The 24,599-nt window shown below is 44.2% G+C and overlaps 2 protein-coding genes across 2 annotated transcripts; one reads left to right on the top strand and one right to left on the bottom strand.

Annotated features, from left to right (window-relative positions):
- Window positions 1-3,760: 3,760 nt before the first annotated feature.
- cyp24a1 (cytochrome P450, family 24, subfamily A, polypeptide 1) lies at window positions 3,761-10,159 on the top strand (the record flags this gene model as incomplete). Its single annotated transcript, XM_079747728.1, has 11 exons — window positions 3,761-4,018; window positions 4,168-4,358; window positions 4,462-4,555; window positions 4,698-4,791; window positions 5,018-5,109; window positions 5,427-5,538; window positions 7,061-7,206; window positions 8,304-8,470; window positions 9,247-9,325; window positions 9,570-9,767; window positions 10,049-10,159. The coding sequence occupies 11 exons, from the start codon at window positions 3,761-3,763 to the stop codon at window positions 10,157-10,159; spliced, it is 1,542 nt and encodes a 513-aa protein (XP_079603854.1).
- Window positions 10,160-12,609: 2,450 nt separating this feature from the next.
- tmf1 (TATA element modulatory factor 1) lies at window positions 12,610-24,242 on the bottom strand. Its single transcript, XM_079747720.1, has 17 exons — window positions 23,691-24,242; window positions 22,159-23,585; window positions 21,470-21,573; window positions 20,219-20,345; window positions 19,987-20,089; window positions 19,616-19,758; window positions 19,158-19,324; window positions 18,480-18,636; window positions 18,057-18,149; window positions 17,766-17,922; window positions 17,482-17,674; window positions 15,978-16,047; window positions 15,662-15,754; window positions 15,456-15,578; window positions 14,562-14,720; window positions 14,100-14,225; window positions 12,610-13,744 (listed from the first exon to the last, which is right to left on the bottom strand). Exons 1-17 carry the CDS (start codon window positions 23,824-23,826, stop codon window positions 13,604-13,606), a joined length of 3,519 nt encoding a protein of 1,172 aa, XP_079603846.1. The 5' UTR covers window positions 23,827-24,242; the 3' UTR covers window positions 12,610-13,603.
- Window positions 24,243-24,599: the final 357 nt, after the last annotated feature.

The following is a 24,599-nucleotide window of genomic DNA, read 5'->3' on the forward strand; positions in this document are numbered from 1 at the left end:
GGGTTGACTGAGGTCTAATCCTTCTTTCATCACTACACACTACACACATACATATTTGGGTGGGAATTCTGGGTGGGCTTTGGGAAAAGAGTAAGTGTGCTGCATTATGGGTCAGTGCTGTCATGCGGCACCATGGGTCACTGTGACTTTATAAAGTCTTTACACCCAGAGCTCGGAGACCTGTCTTGGCTGCTCAAGCATCATTTGCTCACTAGAACTTTGAGGGTGTATGTGTGTGTGTGTGTGTGTGTGTGTGTGTGTGTGTTTGTGTGTGTGTGTGTGTGTGTGGGTGGGTGAGTGAGAGAGAGAGAGAGAGAGAGTGTGTGTGTGTGTGTATGTCTGTGTGTGCATGTGTTTGCATGTGTTTGTGATGATGTATGGGTTTGTGTGCGTGTGCATGTGTGTGTCTTTACTGCTTTATGATGGGTTTTCTTGTTGATTGCCGGTGCATGCAACCTTGCATACTTTGTGTTCATGCGTGCCTGCGTGCATTCGTTTGCACTTATGCCTTCACCTCTTGAGTCGGTATGTGTGTAGGGTTAATCTTTGCATGCATGTGTATCTGTATCATTGTTTAAATACAGCATCATAGGGGCCTATGTGCCCTTTTGGCGCTTTGGTGTGTACTCCACGCACATGTCTCTCCGGTGAGTGTGCACTTACAATGCACCGCACTCCAACAGAAACAAACTCAGTGACCTGCAAGTCAATTCAGACATCAGCCAGCTGGAGTCATCAGGTTTGCCTGCCCTGTGTAATAATGACTCTGGACACCCCCCCCCCCCCCCCCCCCCCCCCCCCCCCCCCCCCCCCCCCCCCCCGACCCCATCTTGCATCACTTATCTCCATGCTGGCTGATCTACCAACTAAGGAGCCCACCAAACTGATTGAACCTCCATTGCATCAGACAGAGACCGAGAATTGTTTTGTTACCGTTGTTTCCGATGTTTCCTAAAATGAGGTACAATAATTGATGCAAAATTAGGTTTCGGAATGTACAAGAGATTCCACAATGGTGGAGTACAAGGGCAAATATTTTATTACAACTTTTTTCAAGGGTATTATATGATTTGCTGTGACAGCCATTAACAGTAGCTTCAAATATAGATGAATGAATCACTTTCAGGCCATCGCTAACATATTGACCTATTTTACAGAGCCACGTGTCCACATGCAGCACCATTTATTCTGGTTGGGTGACATTACTGGTCAGCCTTCAAGAACTTATCCAGGGCAGAAAAACCTCTACGCTACGTATTACTTTTTCAATGGTTGCTGTTCTGCGAGGACAAAGATGAAGGTTATGCATGGTTTTATTTGCTTATCAAGGAACATCATGATAAAAAAAAAAACATGTTTTTCGTATATTGCCAACTGCAAGGGGACATTTTTATGAGCGCCACTGCCAGTACTAGCATGTACACAATGTGCCAATACTAACCAGGGCATCGCAAGGTTGAAGTCCTGGATGAAAGCCTTGCTCAACAAATTGGTGCTTTTGTTGTTGTGCCTTAGGGCCCCATGTGCATCGCTAGTGTTCAATACACTGTAGGCCCAAAGGCCCAGGTTTGGTGTTCAAGGAGGAAAGAAAATAATATAATAGATTGAGGATTATTAATTGAAGGTATAGTTGTGTGGAGAGTTTTTCTCTTATATTTACAGTTTTTCTCGATTGTATACACACAAAAAATGGAACTATGCACACAATTCTGAAAACTTGAAGCTCATGTATCAACTACAAGACTCCAGACTGATAAACTCTTAGCACAATACCACTGTTTTCACATTTTTGCTAAACTCTAAGCACAAATCTCATCATTTAGCACACTTGGTTCACCTGGATCACACTGGCCTTCAAAATGCAACAACTAATTACCAATAAGTCTAACTCACTTCTCACCTGTTCAACCTCAACTGGCAAAACACTTCAATCATGTGTCAGAGCATTAGAGAGGACTCGGTGAGCTCTACTGTGTTGTAGATATGGTCCTCTGGCCTGATCAGGATTGGAGGTGGGATACAGACTGATTTACATGTAGATCTGTTTCACCTCATTTATATTCTTATTTTTATTTTTTGTTGGCCTACGAAAAGCTTTTTATGTAGTCAGTTCAGCTGAACATTTTACTGTATTACTGTAAAAATATACATATTTGCTTTGTTACCTTTTTGTACTTGTACTTGCACTGATTTCTTTACATCCCCCGAAAGACAGTCTAAACATTTTCTTACTGTAGTATTTTTCATTTTTACTTATCAGTGCAGTTACTGTACTGTAATTTACCAAAATAGGTAACATTGGTGTATTTCCAGAAGAATGTTGCAGCATCAACTATAGGTGTACAGTATGACTCTGGACAGCTGGGATTGTGAGTTTAGCCCATTGGAGCTCATTGGATAGACAAATATGCCTTGTATCCTATTCTGATACGATTGTGTCAATGCAATATTTATATGATATATTCACAGTATTGTATTACAATATGGCAACAGTCTTTATACTATATGTACCACCTAATTGCAACTTTTAAAAAGAAAGCTATTTCTAAACAATTTTATACATTGGAATATGTTATATAGCCTCATAAAGCGTGTTTTGAATTGATCACTCCAGTGTTTAATTGATGCTCTCTAAGAGATATTAATTTGATAGCTGTGTTTACTGTTTGGTGGAAAAAAATCAGTTTTGAGAAGAATTTGTTTAGTTATGACAAAGTGATTAACTCTTCTCAGGTTTGTGTTTAGAGATTGAGAAATTGAGCTATAGTTTCAGAAAACATGTTTAAATGATTGAGAAAAACTGTATTATGGAGAGAGCGAAAAAGAGCATGTGTTTGTGTCAGAGAGAGTGAGGAAGAGGGAGAGAGAGAGAGAGAGAGAGAGAGAGAGAGAGAGAGAGAGAGAGACAGAGAGAGAGAGAGAGAGAGAGAGAGAGAGAGAGAGAGAGAGAGAGAGAGAGAGAGAGAGAGAGACAGAGACAGAGACAGAGAGAGAGAGAGACATGGATAAGAAGAGGCTGGAGTGTTTCAGTAGCTGGGTAAAACCTGACTTAATCAAACCCTCTTCAAACAATTAATCAATTTATTCATTGATATGTCATGCTCACTTTTGCAGTTTTTATCTTTAGGTGAAAAAACCAACAATTTGAGTCATTGGGAATTGAAACACATCCAAAGATGCCTAATTTTTCTAATGAAACTCAAAAATAAAACGGACGATTTGTTTACATTAACTCACAGTAAGATGTGATTTAACTTAAATAGAAGAAAATTTGGCATAGCATGTTTAACACCCGATTATCAGATTTGGGCATTATAGGCCTAATCTCTCAAATATTTGCCCATGGTGCAGATGTGTGACAGTAGTATTTGCTTTGCCAAAGTTTCGGTTCTTCCAATCAGGTGGTCGCTCTGAATCATGGTTCAAACGAACCTCGTCACCTTCCATGAGGCATATGTGTTTATTTATAAAGCAAGAGGGCAAGGGCACTTCCTCGGTCTATCTGGGGTCATGCGGTGCTCCCAACGTGGATCCATAAATGAATAGTGGGCTCGACGGCCACACCATGCAAGACCGACCCCTGATTGGTTAGACACACAGCAGGAATAAACACTCTCGGGGTATATATATATTGTCTTAAGGTGTGACACTTCCAAGAAACGAGAACCCACTAAAAAGACACTAGCCTGAGCCGAATAACAGACAAAAAGGGCATTTCGCCGAGTTATAGAGTCTCGACTCTCATACAGATAGATACAAAATGAGGGCGCAGATACAGAAAGTACCGCAGATAGTGGAGTTTCTGAAAAAGAAGTCTGTGGGACTGCAGCACTTCAAAGCGACGTCGTCGGTGTGCGTGCTGGAAGAAAAGGATGTGGCGGCGGTTCCGACGTGCCCTCACGCGGCGTCCCGGGCGCAGAGCATGGATGCGATCCCTGGACCCACCAACTGGCCCCTGGTCGGGAGCTTGATTGAGCTGATCCGCAAAGGTGGTCTCACCAGACAACACGAGGCACTGGTACGGTCACACACGTTTTTATGCATTACTAACAGAAACAACAAAAGCTGTGTGCTTTTATCATCCAATTGTTCTTTTTTTTTTTATCAATCAACGATCACAAAACTAATTGCTACTTTAAGAAAAGTTGTTTTTCTTTTTTCTGGCAGGTCGATTATCATAAGAAGTACGGTAAAATCTTCCGGATGAAGCTGGGCTCCTTTGAGTCGGTGCACATAGGCTCACCTTGCCTCCTGGAAGCGCTGTACAGGAAGGAGGGGAGCTACCCCCAGCGACTGGAGATCAAACCCTGGAAAGCATACAGAGACCTCAGGGACGAGGCTTATGGACTACTTATACTGTAGGTAGCCTGCTTATATTATTATTATTCTGCTGGATCACTCTTCTTTAAAGCAGTTTTTCATTTATTGTTGAGTAAGAGTGATAAACGTGATGTTTTGTAGGGAGGGGAAAGACTGGCAGAGAGTGAGAAGCGCCTTTCAACACAAGTTGATGAAGCCCACCGAGGTGGTGAAACTCGACCGCAAGATAAACCAGGTAGATGTCCTGCTGCGTGACATATATTGGATGTTGTATCGCAACATGTCCGTTTGATGTTTGCAATTTATTAATGACTGTTCTTTTGTGTTGTTCTTGTTGTTGTTGTTGTTCTTGTCGTCGTTTTTAAAAACCAAAATAGGTGTTAACAGATTTTGTGGCCAGAATTGGAAAAACAAACGTGAACGGAAGAATCAATGACTTGTACTTCGAGTTAAATAAGTGGTCGTTTGAAAGTAAGTATTTTTTTTATGATTCTTCATATTTGATGAAACGAAATGATTAATATTCAAATCTCATTTCAATCTCCTTATTTATTTATTTTTAACTTCGAGATGATGTAGGCCTATTTTTAGTTGTATTATTTAGGCCTTAAGAAATTAATCCCTGGACATAAATCACACGATGCTCTATCTGTTGAAGGACCCCTGCTAAATGTACTCGTTTCTTCTCGTGATTTAGCGATTTGCTTAGTGCTCTACGACAAGAGGTTTGGACTGCTCCAGGAGAATGTTAACGAAGAGGCCATGAACTTCATCACAGCTGTTAAAACGGTAAGTAACCTTTCCTTTCACTGGGGAATGAACCCTTTTAACTCCAGGCAACTTACAGGAGAAATGGGAACTAATCCCCCTGACTGAAATAGAAAAAGTTTTGATATGCATCCTAAAGACGTAAACAAATATCTCCACATCTTCAAACTGAGGTTACAGTTAATTAAGTCATATTTAACATATAACTTATTCATGGAGATCCCATAACAGTGCTACAAAATGATTGTGAATGTTGTGACAGACTACTGATGATGACTGCGTGAGAATCAGAGCACATGTACACAATATTCATGACGTTTCTTGTCTTATTTCCTCAGATGATGAGCACGTTTGGCACCATGATGGTGACGCCGGTGGAGCTTCACAAGAGCCTGAACACCAAGACTTGGAAAGACCACACAGCCGCCTGGGACCGCATCTTCAGCACAGGTAAGAAACAAGAACACACAAACTACATTGAACAATCCAACCTACTGTAGCAGGTGAAACACAAGAACACATCTACTGCAGTGATCAATAAAACCCACTGTAGCAGGTGAAACACAAGAACACATCGCTTACATTGAACAATTCAACCTACTGTAGCAGATAAAACACGACTCACGTAAACATAAAAAAATACAATCTTCTACAGTATAACTATGGAAATCGTTTCATAATATGACACCATATGCAGCAGGGACACATGGAGGATGGGGAGAGAGAGAGAGAGAGAGAGGGGACAGAAAGAGAGAGAGAGAGAGAGGGGGGGGGGGCAGACAGAGAGAGAGAGAGAGAGAGAGAGGGGGGACAGAAAGAGAGAGAGAGGGGGGGACAGAGAGAGGGAGGGGGCAGAGAGAAAGAGAGGGGGGACAGAGAGAGAGAGAGAGGGGGGGGACAGAGAGAGAGAGTGGTGGGGACAGAGAGAGAGAGAGGGGGGACAGAGAGGGGGGGGACAGAGAGAGAGAGAGAGAGGGAGGGGGCAGAGAGAAAGAGAGGGGGGACAGAGAGGGAGAGAGAGAGAGAGAGGGGGGGACAGAGAGAGAGAGAGAGGGAGGGGGCAGAGAGAAAGAGAGGGGGACAGAGAGAGAGAGAGAGGGGGGGACAGAGAGAGAGAGTGGTGGGGACAGAGAGAGAGAGAGGGGGGGACAGAGGGGGGGGGGACAGAGAGAGACGAAGAGAAAGGGGAGGAGAGAGAGAGAGCGGAGGAGGGTAGAGGGAGAGAGAGGGCCTCAGCTCTAGGGGTAAATGACAGCCATACTTGTAGTAAACTGAATGACCTAAGCAGATGAAGGCTGCAAATATTTGTTATATTGTGGGTTGGGGGGGTATGTCAACCGGGTGCTCTTAGTACGATGGTAGAGTGTGTTGTGCTCCTTACTTGGCAGTGATTTCGATATCAGGCACACAGATACCCACACAGATACGCACACAGAAACACACATAAACACACACACACACACACACACACACACACACACACACACACACACACACACACACACACACACACACACACACACACACACACACACACACACACACACACACAAACAGAAGCCTGTGTTGCCCCATCAGTATGAGCATACAGTGTGTACTTGTTGTTCTACTGGCCAAGTTCAGCAGATAAAATCGGTCGAGGGCTTTAACAAATACCGATACTGAGGTCATTTTACGTTTGTTTAGTGCTTTAAGTACAATTAGACAAACATTTGGCCAGTTTGTAAATGATTCTGTTAGTTAGCTAGTTGTTTTTAGTTTTTGAGTTAGTTTAGGATCGAAAAAAGTAGGCCCACATAAAAATACAGCCAATGTCGAATTCTTAAACTCAAGGAAAAAGGCAGTGGGAGTTAATTTAACAATTCTATAGCTTTATGTTAAGGTAAAATCGGTGTGCAATTTGTCACAAAAGCCAAAATGCTTTGTGCATTTTGACCCATCATGTGACCATGCGTGTGTTCCTCGTCACCAGCCAAGGTGTACATCGACAAGAAGCTGAAGAGAGGTGAAACGGGGGCGGCAGATGACTTGATTGGTGATATCTTCCGCCAGAGCCGTCTATCCAAGAAGGAGCTGTACGCGACCATCACCGAGCTACAGATCGGCGGAGTGGAGACGGTAAGACCTGCCACATATTCATACTCCCACAACAGGCCCATGGCCCAGACCCCAGACCCCAGACCCCCCCATGTTCTAGACTTGATCTTGCACAAATGAGTTTTCTTCAGCACAAGGTCTTCAGTAGAATATATTCAGTAAAATATCTTCAAGTAGACTCCCCCAAAATGTTAGGCCATTTCGTATTAGGACTGATAGATCTCAGGTTAGTGACCATGATACAGTGAACACAATGTCAACCAGAAATTCAAGTTACAGCAACTTAAAGTCAAAGGGCTGAAATGGCACACACATTACCAGTATTTATATATTTTACACACAGCAGACTGGCAAAAACATATAACATTGACAAATGTTCATAAAAGGGCAATTGCATTATTTATCATATATATATATATATATATATGCATTACGTAGAACAATTAATCAGTAATAAAGAAAATCATAAATAGTACTTAGTCAAAGATACCAGGATTATGTATTAAATCCCACAACATTTCTGAAAGCCTACCATAGTTTCCCGGTAAACTAATTGGGAACCCCTGGCCTAGATGGTATAATAAATACACTAACTTTATACTTAGCAATTGCGCTCAATTCACTCCAGCCTACAATGAAGCATTTGATCTACTTTTATTACCGCTTACTATAACGGATTATGTATCGTTGATTAAGCCTTTAAAGGCTAACCTTTCCCCTATATAGGCTGGGTTTGTGTGGGGGGGTGGGGCTCTTTGAGCTCCAAAAAGGCAAACAAACAGGTGCCGCGTTTACAGTGCTTGAAAGGCGGGGAGTGAACATGTTGTTTGGATGTTACTCAGGAACCTTTAAGGAATTCCTAAGGGCCTCTCAGGACCCCACACTGGAATGTACTTATAGAGTTCCCTCACTGAATAACATCTCCCTCATCTCTTTTCTTGTCCTCCTCCTCCTCCTCCTTCCCTCCGCCCCCCTCTTACTTTTAGCGCCTTCTTACTCCTCTACCTCTTAACCCCCCCCCCCTTTGTCTGCTTCACACCTCGTCTTCCTTATTTCCCATCGCCATATATTTATCCGGTTTCTCATGCGTGTGTGTTTGTGTGTGTCTCCCCTTCCAGACTGCCAACAGCATGCTTTGGGCTATTTTCAATCTTTCCCGTAACCCGCGGGCCCAGGGGAAGTTGCTGGAGGAGATCAGAAGGGTGGTGCCGGCGGGACAGGACCCGTGTGGGAAGCACCTCAAGAGCATGCCCTACCTGAAGGCCTGCCTGAAAGAGTCCATGAGGTAGGACCCCACCGCCGGTGCACAGGGGTCTCCTGCTACCCCCGGGGGCCTCTAAACCCCCGGGGGCCTCCCCACTGGGAGGTTATCGGGGAGGCAGTCAGTCACGCATAGATCTGTCACTGCGTGAGAAATGGCTTTAGCGATGCTGCAGGCGTTGAGAGAAGGCAGGCTTAAAGGTGCAAGTGTAGTCGGTGTAAGTATCTGAAAAATGTATCCGAGGGCATTATTACTTTGAAACTGAGCACCGAAATGGAAAAAAAGAATTGTGTTTGTAATCTTTTAGGCAGTTATTCATAACTGCTTGACGCACACACATACATGGCTGCAGCATGAAGTGGCCTGGTGCCACGGTGATTAGGGCGCCAAAGGTCTCACACACATGACTTGGGTTACAAAACAAGCACCATGGGATACAGGCATGTATCCCATGGTGCCCATGGTATGACCGGGAGCACGCCCGGGCCTCCAAAATGATCACGTTCAGTCAAACTCCCTCCCCTTCCCACACCCCCTTCCCCCCGCTAGTGTAGTCACAAGTTGGTTTACATGTGATTTAAGGGGCTCCAACACCACACATCATCCAGGGAATGTTCATAACTTCTGACAGCTGCATACCTGTATATTTCATCCCCTAGTTTCCTTGTGGAAAAAAAACAACAACATTGGTTCATGTTCAGCTGACGTTAAACAGCTTACCTTTGAGTGGATGCTTTCGAGCCCCCTCGAGAACCCATTCCAAAACGCTTACATTATAATTATTTTGCAAATTCTTTCAGGTTATCGCCGTCCGTTCCATTCACCAGCAGGACCCTGGACAAAGACACTGTGTTGGGCGATTATGCCCTTCCCAAAGGAGTAAGTGCATTGTTTTTTTTCCCCTTACAGATGACCTTAGATATTGGCATGTGAAAAAGCTATTTTGAAGAGCGGACATTTGAGGTAGAAAAACAATTAACTCATTGAATTAGCATCTGTATAAATTGAACAGCATGAAGCGGATGAAATGGATGCGGCTTGGATGACGCTCTTAACATATTAAACTGAAGGAACTGTAAGCTAACGTATTATTTCACGTTTTCTTACTCCTCTCTGTGTACAGACAGTCTTAATGATCAACAGCCACGCGCTGGGGTCCAACGAGGAATACTTTGAAGAGGGAAAGACCTTCAAACCCGAGCGGTGGCTTCGGGAGAACAACACCATCAACCCCTTCGCCTACGTGCCCTTTGGCATCGGCAAGAGAATGTGCGTGGGCCGGCGACTGGCGGAGCTCCAGCTGCACCTGGCGATGTGCTGGGTAAGAGCTGGCGCAAATAGCACGGCCAACGGATGAAGCGAGCGGTGAATCTCCTGCAGAAAATAAATCAATTTGAAGCATAAATAAATTAATAATAATAATAAATATATTCAGCAGTATACTATATGCTGCTTGCTTCAGTCTACTGTAGCGTCATTTTTAGTTAGTTATCCCAAGTTAGGGGGGCAGGAGGGGTCAAGGTGTACGTTTGGTAGGAGGGGTTTTTTTTGTGATTCTTTTTGAGATGTGAATCCCACTGAACCTGTGTGTCCTTCTCGCAGCTGGTGAGGGACTATGAGATTGTGGCGACCGACGACGCACCGCTTGATATGATCCACTCAGGACTGTTGTCTCCTGACCGGGAGCTCCCTGTGGCCTTCCTCCAACGATGAGGTAAAGAAAACCTTAAGATGTGCACTCATGTACTTTTTATGGTTCAGGTTAAAGAGCCTGTCAAATGGTTGAGACAATACGTAGGACGAATTATACCGGTAGCCATTGCGCCCAACTCTGTCAACCCTTATGAGAAATGGTAAAGAAAGGCTATAATTTGATTCAGGCTATTCATTCTCAATTAAAAAAGGTTAAAAGGCGTTGTGCTGACACACTTTCAGGGTGTTAATCTTTTATGTATTTTATGCCTAGGTCCCATGCTCCACTGGGGTGGACGAAGCAACAGCAACGAGATCCGTCTGTGACTGGCCCTGCGACTCCTTCCAATGCTGCTCTGTACATAGAGAAACAACTGTGTAATCACACAGAAAATATACCTCAAACTTTATACATTCAACTATTTAACTAATGCTTTTGACGGTTAGCTGACCAAATACGAGTTGTTATATATATATATATATATACATATGTTCAAAAATGTGATGAAATTCTTCAATGGATATTGTACAAAGGCTGCTGCCCTCAAATCTTAGTGAGTGTTCTCACCCAATGAAAATGACTTTATACTTTATATATTTTACTATAACTTATATCCATATAAGCATGGCATTTGTTTATTTCCATTGTGTATGTAACACGTATATGATTGTAATAATGCTCATAGTTTTCCCTTGAGAAATATTTTATTGAAATAAATATTAAAAACACCACTGTCTATATTCAATTAATTTTCATCTCTAAATAATTGTTCCGAATTCCCCATATATTTGTTTGATGTGTTGATTCTGTCAGGCAGATAATGATGCGCCCTTACCACTAAGTGGGGTACTTTTCCATTTGAAAACATTGACAGTAGTAGATCGTTTTTACTGGATGCACGGAACACGGAAGAGAGGGGCAAGCTGGCACTGTTTGTTTAGGTCATTATGTACAAAGTTTTTAGTTGAAGCGCCATGGACTTGTGTATGAGTAAAACGGAAGGGTTTAGTGTTGCAACAGTGGCTGAAGTGGTAGTGACGCCATCTCTGTAATTAAGAGGTTTCCGGATCGGTTCCCCCTATTGTCAGATCTTCACGCTGTTATGATCGCGACGCTTTTTAGTCAGCCAGCCAGACCTCCTCTATCCTAAAGTTTATTATTCTGAGGACAAGCTCTAAGAGTTGGACAATACTTAGACATTACATCTGAACCTAGCAATAAATCAAAGTTTAAAGTAAGCTGTTTTACTTGCGTGTTCTATTGAGGCTAACAATGCAAAATAGTGTAGCTATTCCCAATGCTATACTGGGCAATCATTAATATAACACATTTCTGTGTGCACCAGGTTAAAAATAGCAATCACTTCTAATTGCACCAGGGTACAAAAAGCATAGACCGATAATTGTGCCAGGGGTGCAAATAAATAAATAAATTAATAAATTAGGTGGTTGTTTAAATGGAGCCTTTGCTAAATACTGGGCTTTTAGAAATGTGATATTTCTATCGACCCCAGCGAGTCGAAATCCCTAATTACAAGACCAGTCCTCACAGTCGAAAACCTTGGCACAGTGTTCAACCCCCGCCTGTGTGACATCTTCCACACAATATAGCTCCTGCTGCTTGCTTTCACGTTATTGTGATAGCACGGAGTATTTAACATAACCACATAGCTAGAAGGTCTTTCAACATACTTTGCTCTCATAAACATCCATTCCACATCATATTGTCTCATTTGATATGGTCAAGCATATATCAAATCATATCAATAAGGATTTGGGACCCTTACTAGCAAAGAGTTTCTTAGGTAGATGTTGGATTCGAGATTTAAGTGTATTTTTTGAATTACAGTATAATGGTTCCCATAGTAAGGTGCATTACGATGTTGCTTGATGGATTACCATCACTGAACTCAATGTATGTCAAATGTATTGATGTATTGAATGTCAAAAGTAGCCTAAAAAGAAACATAAACTTTATTTACTGGTAATACTTGCTTTTCCCACCATTTAAACTTGTGTGGTTCATTTCTTACTTTCGGATACATAACGTTTCTCAGCCCCAGAATGATCTGTCTACAGAGAAAAGTAACGAGCCAGCCAGGAGTCGAACCTGGAATCTTCTGATCCGTAGTCAGACGCGTTATCCATTGCGCCACTGGCCCGCTGTAAAACCTCTACAACCGAAAAAAAGATTTCGCAAAAAGGACAAGACTGCCTGTAGTACTATTTCCCTCCAATAGGTGGCAAAGCTCCTGTTAGATCAGGTCACAAAATATTGTTTTCTACGAATGTTTCTATCCATGTTTCTATGAATGTATTTAACCAAAATTGTCAAGGGGAGTTTAAATCTGCCGTTGAACAGTTTCTGTCACTTATCCTCAGCGGCCTGATGGTTCACACACACACACACACACTCACTTGTGTTATTGGGGATAACTTTCCCATGCCAGATTATCAGCACAAAAGAAACATGGTTTTCAACATGGCTTTTAATAGAGATATGACTGTAGGCATCTGGAAGATACATTACATTTCAATACAATTCATTTTATCTTGAGCTAGATTGTCACTCATCTTTAAAAAGAAAAAAGCAGTTTCTAATAGTATTTCTAATTAATCATTGGCGTCATGAGGGCCAAAAATCAGACTTCAAAATCCAGGAATCGGGTGTTTGAGAGTTTGCGTTCATTTTCATACACCACCAGCTGTGGTCCTCCTCTAGTCTCCTCCTCTTGTTATTCTCCGCTGGTTCTTGATATGTCGAGTGGCTGGTCTGATATGGACATGTTCAGAAACAAGGCGGCATGCAAGCCTAATGCTATTCGGGAACAAGTTTGAGATATTTCCATAGATGTAATAAAATAAAAGGGAACGTGATTCAATGTAGCAAGTTAAAGCCTTCATCAACCAAATAAATGTTTAATATTTGTATGCATTTACAATTTATACAGTTTGAAATCCATTCTCAAGGATTCTAAACATAGACTAATATAGCGCCGTTAGGATGTGGAAGGAGTTGTGAGCAATCAACCATTCATACAATAAAGCATGTTATTAATTCTAGTAAATTGAATTGATTCTCAAATAATTAAGAAAAATGGGAAGTTGTAGAGTGCAAAGATACCATAACATGAGAGACCTCTTACATTGAATAATAAATGTTAAATAGTGTTTTCAATGCCCCAAGAATTAAGTGACCTATTACCATCCTTCATATTCTGTCATCTGTATGTTATGCTTAAAAGTAACCATCATCCCACCTATACAAAACTTAAATAACACAACCACCATTAAACAAACTCCATAAAATAATTAGAAATCAAGATGAATTACAATGAATTCTTCTTCTTGGAACAGTGTTGAAAGGGAAGAAGAAGCCCATCCACCTTCTTCCACATTAACTGAACCCCCTCCACCACAGCGTCCAGGGTCTCTGGTCCCCGTCAACAGAGAGAGCCCATGAGTCTATTTCTGGTTCTTCAGCAGCTCGTCGATCTGGGTTTTGTACATGTTCTTGACGTCGTCCAGGTCCATCCTAAGCTCCTGAGCCTCCTCGGCCTTCTCCCCGTACATCTGGAGGATGGTGTTGTGTCTCTGCTCCAGATCCTGAGACACAAACATCACCCAGAAGTTAAACAATAGGAGCTTTTCACGCAAACATGGGCTTTTCTTGATCCATGGAAGCTAATCCTGTTTGTAACTGTTCTCCAAGAACCCAAACACTGTGGTGGCGGCCTCCTAATACTCCGTACTCCTACTTCATCTCAATGGGTTAAGTCTGCCACCTGACAGTTTTTCAGAACTATAATGAAGCGTTTCAAATGCAAACTACAATGATCCAATACAACAGCCACAGACATACAGTGTAACACATCATTTAGCCTCACAGCACGCAATGTGTTTGGTTTATGTTATTTTTCAGTGGGCTCTTCTTGTGTCGCTGGCGGCGGGCCGAGCTCACCTTGAGCTGGACCTGGAGCCTGGGGATGTCCTTCACCAGGAGGTCCATGTCATCGTTCTGGTTAGTGAGGCGGACCACCTCCTCCGCCATGACGGAGCGACTCCTCTCCAGGCTGGAGATCTCCAACTGACAGCACACACGACCAGGGGACAGAGCATGTCAAACAAGGAACACACGAGCTACCGGAGAATGTGAAGGTGACGAAATGAAAAAGTATTATATAAAGTAAGAAAAACTGTAAAACATAGATTCAACATCCCTGCGATCAGCTGCCTTGAATGCTTACAGAGACATGTTTTTAAGTCCTCTGGCTGTTTAATCAAACCAATAGCTTCATTATAATAACAAATTCTATTCATAATATCCGGTTACTGGTGTACAGAGCATTCGGCGGTGAGGACGATCCAATGTGTGCGTATTGATCCTCATCAAGGCCTGTGCAGATGTTCTATGCCCTGCTACCTGTAGCTGCACAATCTCTCCTTCTCTCAGTTTGAGCTGCGACTGCAGGTTCTCCATGATGCTGGAGCCTCCAGACAGCCTGGCCGCCTCGTACAGGTTGGTCCCACTGATGGACATGGACATGGGCATGACTCCCAGCGAGTGGTCTATAGAGTCATCCTTGGCAAAGAAAGACCAAAAAAAAAATGAACAACAGCAACAACAATGTATTCGGGCGATAAGATAAACAACATTCAGTTTGACAACGTCTTGAGCCGTCATCTATGAATTGACGTCAGTGATAATTCAGTGATATTTGAAGGTCACATGGCATGAAAAGGTCATTTTAGGAGGTTTTCTAACATTAATAAGAGTATTGCCTTGGTGCTGTCCGCTGCCCGCTGCCGAGACGGTGGTGCCTCGGCAGCGGGCATTCGTTTGAAATTCATAACATCATCTGGAGGTGCACACAGCTTTTGGCCGTGATAATATATATTATATGATATAGATATGTATAATATGATATTATTTAGATATAGAGCTCCAGGACTCCTGCCAGAGCACCCAGAGTGTTCTGGAATATGTACAGAACACGGCCAAAGGCTGTGTGCGCCTCGCCATTGCGATACATCCACTGTAAACATGAGCGCATGGTACCGTGGCTGCAAGCTGCTCAGGGCCACACCCCCACCCTCCACCTTGACCCGCCTCTGAAAAAAACGGCACGTTTGTGGAAAGCTCATTGTGGGACTGGCTCGTAGTGGCTGTAGTTCTGCACCAAGGCTGAATTTCTTGAACGTCTTACAATATTGTATTAAGGCCCCACTAACACCTATATATAAGCGTCAACAAAGTAGCATGCCATGGGACCTTTAAGGGTTAAAAGCTGGATATGGCGTCGCGTGTTGTGCATACCTGGGAGAAGGTTGAGGCGTACAGACCGGCAGTATCTGTCCCACTGATGGAGCTCGAGCGGGACAGGGAGGGGGTGGAGGAGGCTGGGGGCTCCCCTACGGAGTGGGCCATGGCCTTTCTCTCCTTGGGTTAGAGACCAAAACAAATTCAATGTTTTAACGAATGGTTAACTTGGATAATGTCCACATCAAGGAAGACGGACATACCTTCTCCTTGAGGGCCTCCTGTGCAAGGTAGCATTTCTTCTTTTCTTGCTCCACCTTCATCTTCTCCATCTCCAGCTGATTGGTCAGTAGCAGCTGGTGGGAGGAGCATAAAACAAGTATTACAGGAAAATAGCTTTCAAACTACTGTTTAAATATTTAACAGAAATACAATAAGTCACTGATTATGCCCTTATTTTATTAAAAAAAAGAGGTCATAATACATATCTAAATAATTATCCAAATATTAATTTAATAAAAGGGACTAATGCCATAAAGCCAAACCCAAGCAGAATCAAATGGACTAGGAAACGCTTACCTTTTCTTTCTTGGCCTCATCTAGCAAGCGGCTGTGCTCTCCACGCAGGTTTTCCAGCTCAACATGCTCTCTACACAGAGAAACACAAACAAGCTCTATTGTTGGACGAAAAGACACCCAAAAATAAATTTGTTATGCATCAAAACACAATCGGCAACTCAAATAAACCGGGTTGGAGAAGGCATTATATAGTATCAACGGTAGAAAGGAAACTTTTATATTTTTATTTATTTCCATAGGCAAACTAAGAGCTTTCACTGGTGTGTAATTATTAAGCACTAACACTGACACTAACAACCATCTGGAAGGGGTTTGTAGCCGCACACCACAGTTCCATTAAGTTAAACCAAGAGGAGCTCCAAGCAGGATCCATGAGGCTGAGAGCGAAAAGTATCGAGCCAGCCAGGAGTCGAACCTGGAATCTTCTGATCCGTAGTCAGACGCGTTATCCATTGCGCCACTGGCCCACTGAAAGCCAACATGTTTCTAAAAGAGAAAAGGCTGGCCCCCCACCCCCGCCTGTATGACATTCTCCAATCGGGGTGGAGCCACGCCCACTTCCTCTCTACATGACCGCAGCTAAAGAGTTCTGACATCATTTTAGACAGTAATGAATGTTGATACTTCACGCCACATATTGGAACAAATCAAACTACTTTACTAGCAAAGTGTTTCTGAGGGATTTGACACCTAAAATGTATGCGAAACATTTTCTTCTATTAAATTCATACGTATCACCTATTAAATCATTACATTTTTTATAGTCCATGTGTTTTCTTCTTTTATCAACCACGAAACCATCCTGATTGATGAAACCCATAAATAATATAAAAGTATATAACAATTATCCACATACGCATTAAAAAAGGTAGAAGTGACAAACAATTATTTTCGCTTCATTCAAGCTTCTGGGGCACATCTCTAACTTCCTGGGGACATTATAGTCAGCCAAGAGTCACGTTATTTTTTGCACCACTGACCTTCTATAAGAGGTTTATTTTCTAAAGAAACAACGACCCCTAAACACAAAGGCCAAGCCGTTCTGCATGACTGCTCCCACCTTCTCTCCGTTACTTTACATAGAGGCCTGAGAAACCCAGGCAGGTCCTAATCATGCAACACGTTACATCATTTACTTTACTCTAAACTGGGGAAGTCCCACAGAGTCTTTCACAAATGAAGAGAGCGTGGTAAGAAGACTTTAGAAAGCAACTGATCTGTCAGTAAGTGACCTGTCAGTAATCCTTAACCTGGCCGCTAGCCAAGTGTTTCATTCAAATGTATTTAGCCATTTGAGTTCCTTAAATATCCAAAACCTGACTATTGCCCTCACATAAATAAATTCAGAGAAAACCAATTCAAGAGTACTTACTACTTCTAGGATCGATACACAACCTAATAATAAATCATGACTAAGGTTTCCCAGAGTCTGCCAGGGTTTCAATCGAGGAAGGAGGCACAGGTATTCTTTGAGTATGTCTGTGTTCCCTTTGTGACACGTTACCTGCTGCTGTCCTCCTCCAGTCTCTCCCTCTTGTTCTTCTCCGTGTCCAGCTCAACCACGTAGCGGCCCTTTTCCTTGCGGAGCAGGGAGTTCTGGGACTCCAGGGAGGCCAGCTGGGCGCGTGCGGCCATCCCGTCCTCGGTGGCGGCGCGCTCCTTCTCCACGGCAACAGCCAACTGCGCCTGGGCGTCCGCTGGCCCGCCGGCCGGGCAAATAAGACGTAGTGTTTAGCGCGTCGTTTTCAGTCCCGTTCAAAACACACAGAGCCAAAAACGTGTCCTTACAGAGTCGGTCGGAGATGTTCTTCTCTAGCTTCTCCCATGAGGCCGTCTGGCCCCCCAGCGACGCCTGCAGGTTCTCGATCTGTCTGAGCAGGGGCCGCGTGGCCGAGGTCATGCCCTGACTCAGCTCCTGGTTCCTGCTCTCTGCTTCCTGAAGCCTCTTCAAAAGGGAACCAAAGCACAGGGTTTGAGGAGTTCAAAAAAGACGGCCTAAATTAGAACTACATAGTTACATATGGTTTCATCGGGACATCGTGTCTTGAAACGGCACATTTGGAAAGGCGCATCTCTTACCTGCTGCAGCTGGCTGATCTCTTCCCTCAGGTAGTCTTCTTTCCTGGCCTGCTTCTGCTCCGCCCGCTGCAAGGCCACCCTCAGGTCTGCCACCTGCACCGCCCAGGGGAGAGAAGTTCAGCATGTGGAGGTGCATCAAAACCCTGGGTCCCTACAAGCTAGGTAACAATGTCGGTCTGTGAGAGAACAGAAGTTTGCTAGCGTAACAATATCGTTTCAATGTCACGACGCAGTAGCTTAACAAAAACATTAGAACCTCATGATACAGTTATCCTTGAAGCATCGCTCTCCGGTGGGCAGGAGATCCATTTTATTCCCACTTTGCATTAGGTGCAGATAAGCAGTTGAACCGACCGAGTGTGTGCAGCTATATTCAGTACGTAGGTATGCATGTGTCTCCATGGCCCACGCCCATGGCGGTACCTGATTGCCCAGGGCCTCCTGTTGTAACCGCGCCTCCTCCTGGGCCTTATCCAGGGTGACACTCAGCTGCTCCCTGGCCTGGGTCTCCCTGCTCAGAGCCACCTCCTGGGCTTCACTGTCTCTGCTGGCCTTGGCCTTATGGAGCTCCGCCAGCTCCCTGCACACAGAGGAGTGGAACCAGACCCCCGTCAGCACAGCTTCATCCGCTTATCCACATTCCTCTCAATTTCAAAAGATCGAAAAGTGTACTAAATAGAACGATATGTAGCCCTTAATCGTGGTACTCGTGACACACAAAGGGTTTAAATAGAACTATAGCCCTTAAACGTGGTACTAGTGACACACAAAGGGGTAAGAAACGGTTAAAGTGGAATTAATAGTCGCTGAGATGCGCCATTCGTGAAGGGCATATGGGCTGGAACGTTGCCGAGACCCGCAGGTTGTGCACTCTGCTTGCATCAATATTTTAGAGGGGCCACAAGATCATCACAGATCACCATGAAGACGTCATTTTTTGTTCCAAAAGTGTCCGATTTAAGTGAAAGGTTCAACCGGAACCACCAACTCCTCCAGCGGCCAGACAACCTGCTCAAACTGATGTGTTACCCCTGGATCTGGTGAAGCCTTTCAGAGTGTGTTCATCGCAACAATGCTGTTGGGGAGTCAGAGGGTTTTTACTTGTAAGAGCTGTCCAAGGCGGCCTGAAGGCTGCGGTTCTTCTCCTGCAACTCCTCAGAGTCCATCTGCAGCCGAGTGGCCTCCTTTTCCTGGCGCTCCACCACGCTGTTCAGCTTCTTGATGTTCTCCCTGTGCTGCTTCTCCACCTCCTCCTTCCCATCCAGAACCTACAAGAAAGATAATGGAGACAGGGTTCCACACCAGGCTGGGAAACAAATACTAGATTGGCACCAGACTGAAACCCAGCACATTGATGGGGGTTCAGCCACCTTAAATAGATAGATATTTAGAGTACGTTTTGAATTGGCCTATGAAAATGGACTTATATCCAGTATAGAGCTAAAGCACCCATCACACCAGGAGGGATAGCTTTATCTTCATACAACACCTCACGTCACCAGTTATCTGACTGGTGAATCCCACCGAGACTAGCAGTATGCTGGCACCTCCCCGCTGACCTGCTGAAGCTGGCGGAGCTCCTCCTCCAGTTCTCTGAGCCTCTTGGCCTGCTTGGAGACCCTGCCATCGCTGTCCTTCTCCTTCACACGCAGCTTCTTGATGATGTTGCAGTGCTGCAGCTGCTGCTTGGACAACTTCTCACCTGGACACCCACAACAACAACAAGGGTAACATTGAATGGCAAAGTACGCTGGTGTGCTCGTGTATTTAAAGTATACCAGGTATATTTGAATATTAAAATAATACCAGGCAGAGTAATAGAGGCCCAGTGTCCCATTGTAACAGTGTGTGACAAGTTCCTAGAGTTCCTTGTTGAGCGGAGTTTGGATGGTGTAGACAGAGCTCAAGAGGCCTACTGAAGCGTCCTCACCTTCCTCAAGCAGGCCTCGTATCTGCTCCTCCTTCTCTTTGATGATCTCCATCGCCTCCGTGTTCAGTCTGGTGGTCAACGCCTCCCGCATGCTCTTGATCTCCTACAGCAAAATGAACCGAGAGTATATTTTCTCAACAAAAAACAGACCAGTGCCTGCAGTGTCAACGAAGGAGCAGTCAGAACTTAACTGGACTAGATAGGTTTGAGGTCCAGGAGACGGGTGAAGTACCTTCTTGGCGATGTCCCTCTCTTTGCAGGCTACCTGGGCCTTCCTCTCAGTGTCTGCTATGCGCTGGGTGAATTCCTCCTTCAGAGACTGGACCGTAGAGGTCTCCTCCTTCAGGGCAACCACTTCACTGGAAGAGGTCATGAGAGTGCAGGCTCGTTATCCTTCTGTCCACACTTCCACAAGGACCCAAGGAACAAGACCATAACGAGGATTTATATACTTGATGAAACTAGGTAAAGATTTTGTTTCTCCTCCTCTGAGTGACTTGGATAGCATTGAACCATAAGAAGCCCCTATAGTGACAATAATATTTATCAAATCAATCATTATTATCATTATGATATGTGTTTGTTTGCAAAGCAAGCCAGTATTTTCATTATGTATCTTAAATGAATAGGGTACCCACAAGGTCCGTCAGGATAGATCTTTCTGTATCTTGAAACGGTAGGAAAACTACATTTGGTACACAAGCCTGTTACGTGTTATTGGCAAATAAAAGTTGCCCAGCGACTTGAAACGTAGCACTCGTATTAGCCTTGTTAGCATTCTCACGGAAAATTGTGCATACGAGTTGAGATGCAACCGCACCTTTTTTTTGAAAATGCCCATTTAGAGCATTTAGATTTTTTTTTTTTATAGCATGAAAAATGACAAGGTTCAGCCTAACTAATGTAATGATGCTACAGTACATAATTTCTCTCATTGTGACTGATCCATTTCAGTTTAGATTTAAGTATATTGAAGCCTTTAGTACAACATATTGGTTAGGGCTGCTCGATTATGGAAAAATATCATAATAACGATTATTTTGGTCAATATTGAAATCACGATTATTCAAACGATTAGTTTTGATTTTTGAAAACATGATGTATTTATTCTGCATGTCTCTCCCAGAAAACACTTTGCAACTGAGAACTTCGAAATTTCGCCTTAAAAAAATACACAAAATGGTCAAATAGAAAATGTTCAAACCTCCAGATATGTATCCAGCTGTTCTGCAATTTCTAAAAAACATTTAATAAAAATAAAAATTTCAACTCGATTATATTAGTTTTGTGATTGCTTGACGCTAAAATTGAAATCATGATCAAAATTCAATTAATTGCCAAGCCCTAATATTGGTGCAATATCTTTATATAATACAAGTTGCCAGGGCTCAGCTATAAAAGGGGTTATTGCAGCCCGGCAGCGCCGTCTGAATCAAATATTATTTTCAGGAGTTGGGGAAACGCTGAACTGCAATATACTCACTCTCTGAGGTTGTCCCACTTCTCCTCCAGGCGGACCTTGTCCGTGCTCACTGTCAGCAGCTGGGACTCCCTCTTCTCCAGACGGCTGGAGAGCTCATCAATCACCTGGAGGAAGCCCACCAGGAGGGTGTTGTATTGGCCCATTAGAGAAGCAAACACAACGACACTCGCAAAGTACTAGCAATAGGAAGGAAGCCATTACTTCCAAGGTTCATTAATTGTTTCACTTTCCTACCACCAAACATTTGCATGAATCAATCGAATACAATACAGAAGACCCACTTAAATGACAACGGTGACGTATCGTCTATCCCACAGCAGCATGATGCTTTCGTGCTAGCATTATAGCATTTTTATTTTCGTCTTGACATTAAAACGATTGAAGGAGTTCTAGTTGTTTCGTCAACAGAACAGATTATTAAAACCAGTAGGTCCTTACCTTCTCTAAAACAAATATTTGAAGCAAGGTTGGAATTAAAAACCAAAGAAACAGGATGGCTCCATGTCTTACTGTGCTTGTGAATAGCAATGGAAGATTTGCCAAAACCAGTACTGTCTGTTTGCTAAATATAAAATATGTGTTAGTTAAAACAAAACATTGGTAGATGTCTACAGAGTTAAACAACTACCTCAGGCTTGTACTCAGAGATTGTGCATCATCCATTTGAGAGCACGATTTATAGAAATTACCTTTTGCAACTCCAGAATCTGACAGGTAGAGACGCTTCTCATCTCCTTCGTGATTGGCTGAGTGGGGTTTTCCTCCAGCTCTGAGGTGGTACTTGACATCATGAGACCAGCTTGCTCATCTTCTTCCGTCAAATCTTCAGGCTGTTCACAATTAACTGGTGTGGCACTCCGCCCACTTTCCTCCATCTCATCCAAAGACTGGTCCCTCATCGCCTCAGTGAGCCCTTCTTCTTCTTCTTCTTCCTCCTCCTCCTCCTGCTGCTGCGGCACCTCCTTTTCCTCTCCCTTCCCCACCTCCCCCACCTGCTCTTCTCTGGGAGCCTCATCCTGACTCTGAAAAACCACAGATGACGTAGGGGCAATAGGCTCCGAGCCGGCGGTGACAGAAGCCAGCGTTCGACTTCCTGGGATGTCGTCGTCAGAGTTGACCTCGCTGACACTGCGGCTGTCCAGCGACTGCATGCTGAACGAGTCGATGCGCTCAAAAGCGTCCGAGGACGAGCCACAGCTTTCAGTGAGCTTGGCGTAATCCTCCAGGCGGGGGAACTCTCCACACGCCGAGGCCGAGAGCAGCTGGAAAGAGCCCTGCATCAAGTGAAGGCCGGCCTTCACCTCTGCCGTCTCCTGTCTGGAGCTGGCTGAGCTCTCACTCAACACACTCTCGTGGTCCAGCACCTCAATGTCACTTGTGGTCGAGGTGCCCGAGGAGAAAGCGCTGACCGGAGGTGAGGGGGTGTCGGTCTGGCGGTCTTCCACCTTGCCGTCTTTTGTTTCCAGTTGTATCGGCTTAGGGGGCGTGCTTGGTGACGAGTCCGAAGGGGATATGCTCTCGGGTTCATCTGAGGCCTCAGGCGAGTCGGTGACGTCAGGGTCCTCGGCGAGGGGTACCAAGTGGATCAGCCTCTCTTCTGTTTGATTATCCACAGACTCTAAAGCAACTTCATTTTCTACCTTACCGTCGTTCGATGTACGCCTCCCTATGAAAGAATCAAAGGGAGGATCCTCCTGAGACGCAACAAGAATAGCTGGTTGAAGCACACTGGAGCGTTCTTCAGGTACCCCAGATAACGGCTCAGGCTCATCAGGCAGGCTTCCAGAAACATCCAGATCGTCAAGGGCCAAATGTGAAAATTCGGACTCAAAGGACTCCACTTCATTTAGGATCACAGGTTCTTTACTCTTCTTAGCCTTCTCCTGCTCTCGTCTTTTGGTCTGAGGGGCTGAAGACATGATCTGGGTGTTGGTAACATCCTGTGCAGGCAGAAAGGTACTGAAGAAGTTATCCGTCTCATCTACAACGGTGCGGGTGACAGGTGTAGTGATGGCCTCAGATGATAGAGGGGGCTCTTCCTCCTCCTCTTCTTCTAGGGCGGACTCCCACTGACTGGTCCCCCATCCTCCACCCAACGGTGTCTTTCCAGGTAAATCTAGGTAGCAAGTGAAGACATAAATTGTGTCATGTGTAACAGCGGGTAGTATCTGATGCTACGATTGCGGCCAAGGTACCACTGCAACCTTGTGTCATTACTCACCATCATAGGGCATCACGACAGTGTCACCCCATTGGCCTTCTTCTTGAATATCCAGCACTCTGTCGATGGACTTCTGGGCTGTTGTCAACGCTTGTTTGGCGAAGGTAGACAAGTGGGACGCGTTGAACCAGCTCATCGTGTTTACAATACTTCCCTAGCAGATAGCAGCTCTGGTGTTTGTTGCTGTGTGTCTGTGTGTTAAAGAGCTAGCACGTCAACGACAACCCGAACATAACACGTCCCTAGTTGTTACATTGTCAAACAAACTGTTACCCTGGCTTGATATTGCCAATCCAAATCCATTTATCTTAAGTAACTTTAGGTAGCTATTTTGATAGCTAAGCTGCCAAGCTAACAGCAAAGCACTATTTACAGTATCGAACAGTAAAGTAAAAAGGTTTAGATTGCCCTTTCAGTTAAGTGGATGAATGTATTTCCCACCCTGCAGCGAAATCCACCGCAGTGGAACACAATGTTGTGTTTTTCCACTTCTTCAAGCTTGTATCATCCTTTGTTTTGATGCCGTTGATGTGAAACCTAGCTAACGTAAAGCCATTCGCTACTTCCTTTACACGTTGCACGGTGACGTTCAAGATATCTGGGCCTGTCAAGTCTCAGCAAGCACCAGGCATCGCTGCATAAATAGCCCGATAGGCTGAGACTGGATCATGAATTATAGCGCTATCCCGGTTTACAGCAACGCCATTTCCGGTTTCGTATTTCCTATGAGCTGTGCACCTCATTTAAGTCCCCGGAGCGATACAAAAAATAACAAGGATAAAAGCATCGGCAAGGAGAATATAGATTGAGGTTTGACGAAAAGTTGGACAATGAAATATCCGTTACATTTAACGGAAACGGATGTCGCTCTATCGGTAGTCCCACCTCGCCTCGCTATTCGCCAATAAC

The sequence above is a fragment of the Pollachius pollachius genome, assembly GCF_949987615.1.
Source record: "Pollachius pollachius genome assembly, chromosome: 12".
Classification (NCBI taxonomy): domain Eukaryota; kingdom Metazoa; phylum Chordata; class Actinopteri; order Gadiformes; family Gadidae; genus Pollachius; species Pollachius pollachius.

What these genes read in the sequence shown, in the direction of transcription:
- tmf1 (XM_079747720.1), bottom strand. Translation starts at nt 23,826, where the DNA reads ATGAGCTGGTTCAACGCGTCCCACTTGTCTACCTTCGCCAAACAAGCG. An exon ending in TGTCGTGATGCCCTATGATG is followed by an intron (nt 23,586 to 23,690) that starts GTGAGTAATGAC and finishes CTTGCTACCTAG; the next exon opens with ATTTACCTGGAAAGACACCG. An exon ending in AGAGGGACATCGCCAAGAAG is followed by an intron (nt 20,090 to 20,218) that starts GTACTTCACCCG and finishes ATTTTGCTGTAG; the next exon opens with GAGATCAAGAGCATGCGGGA.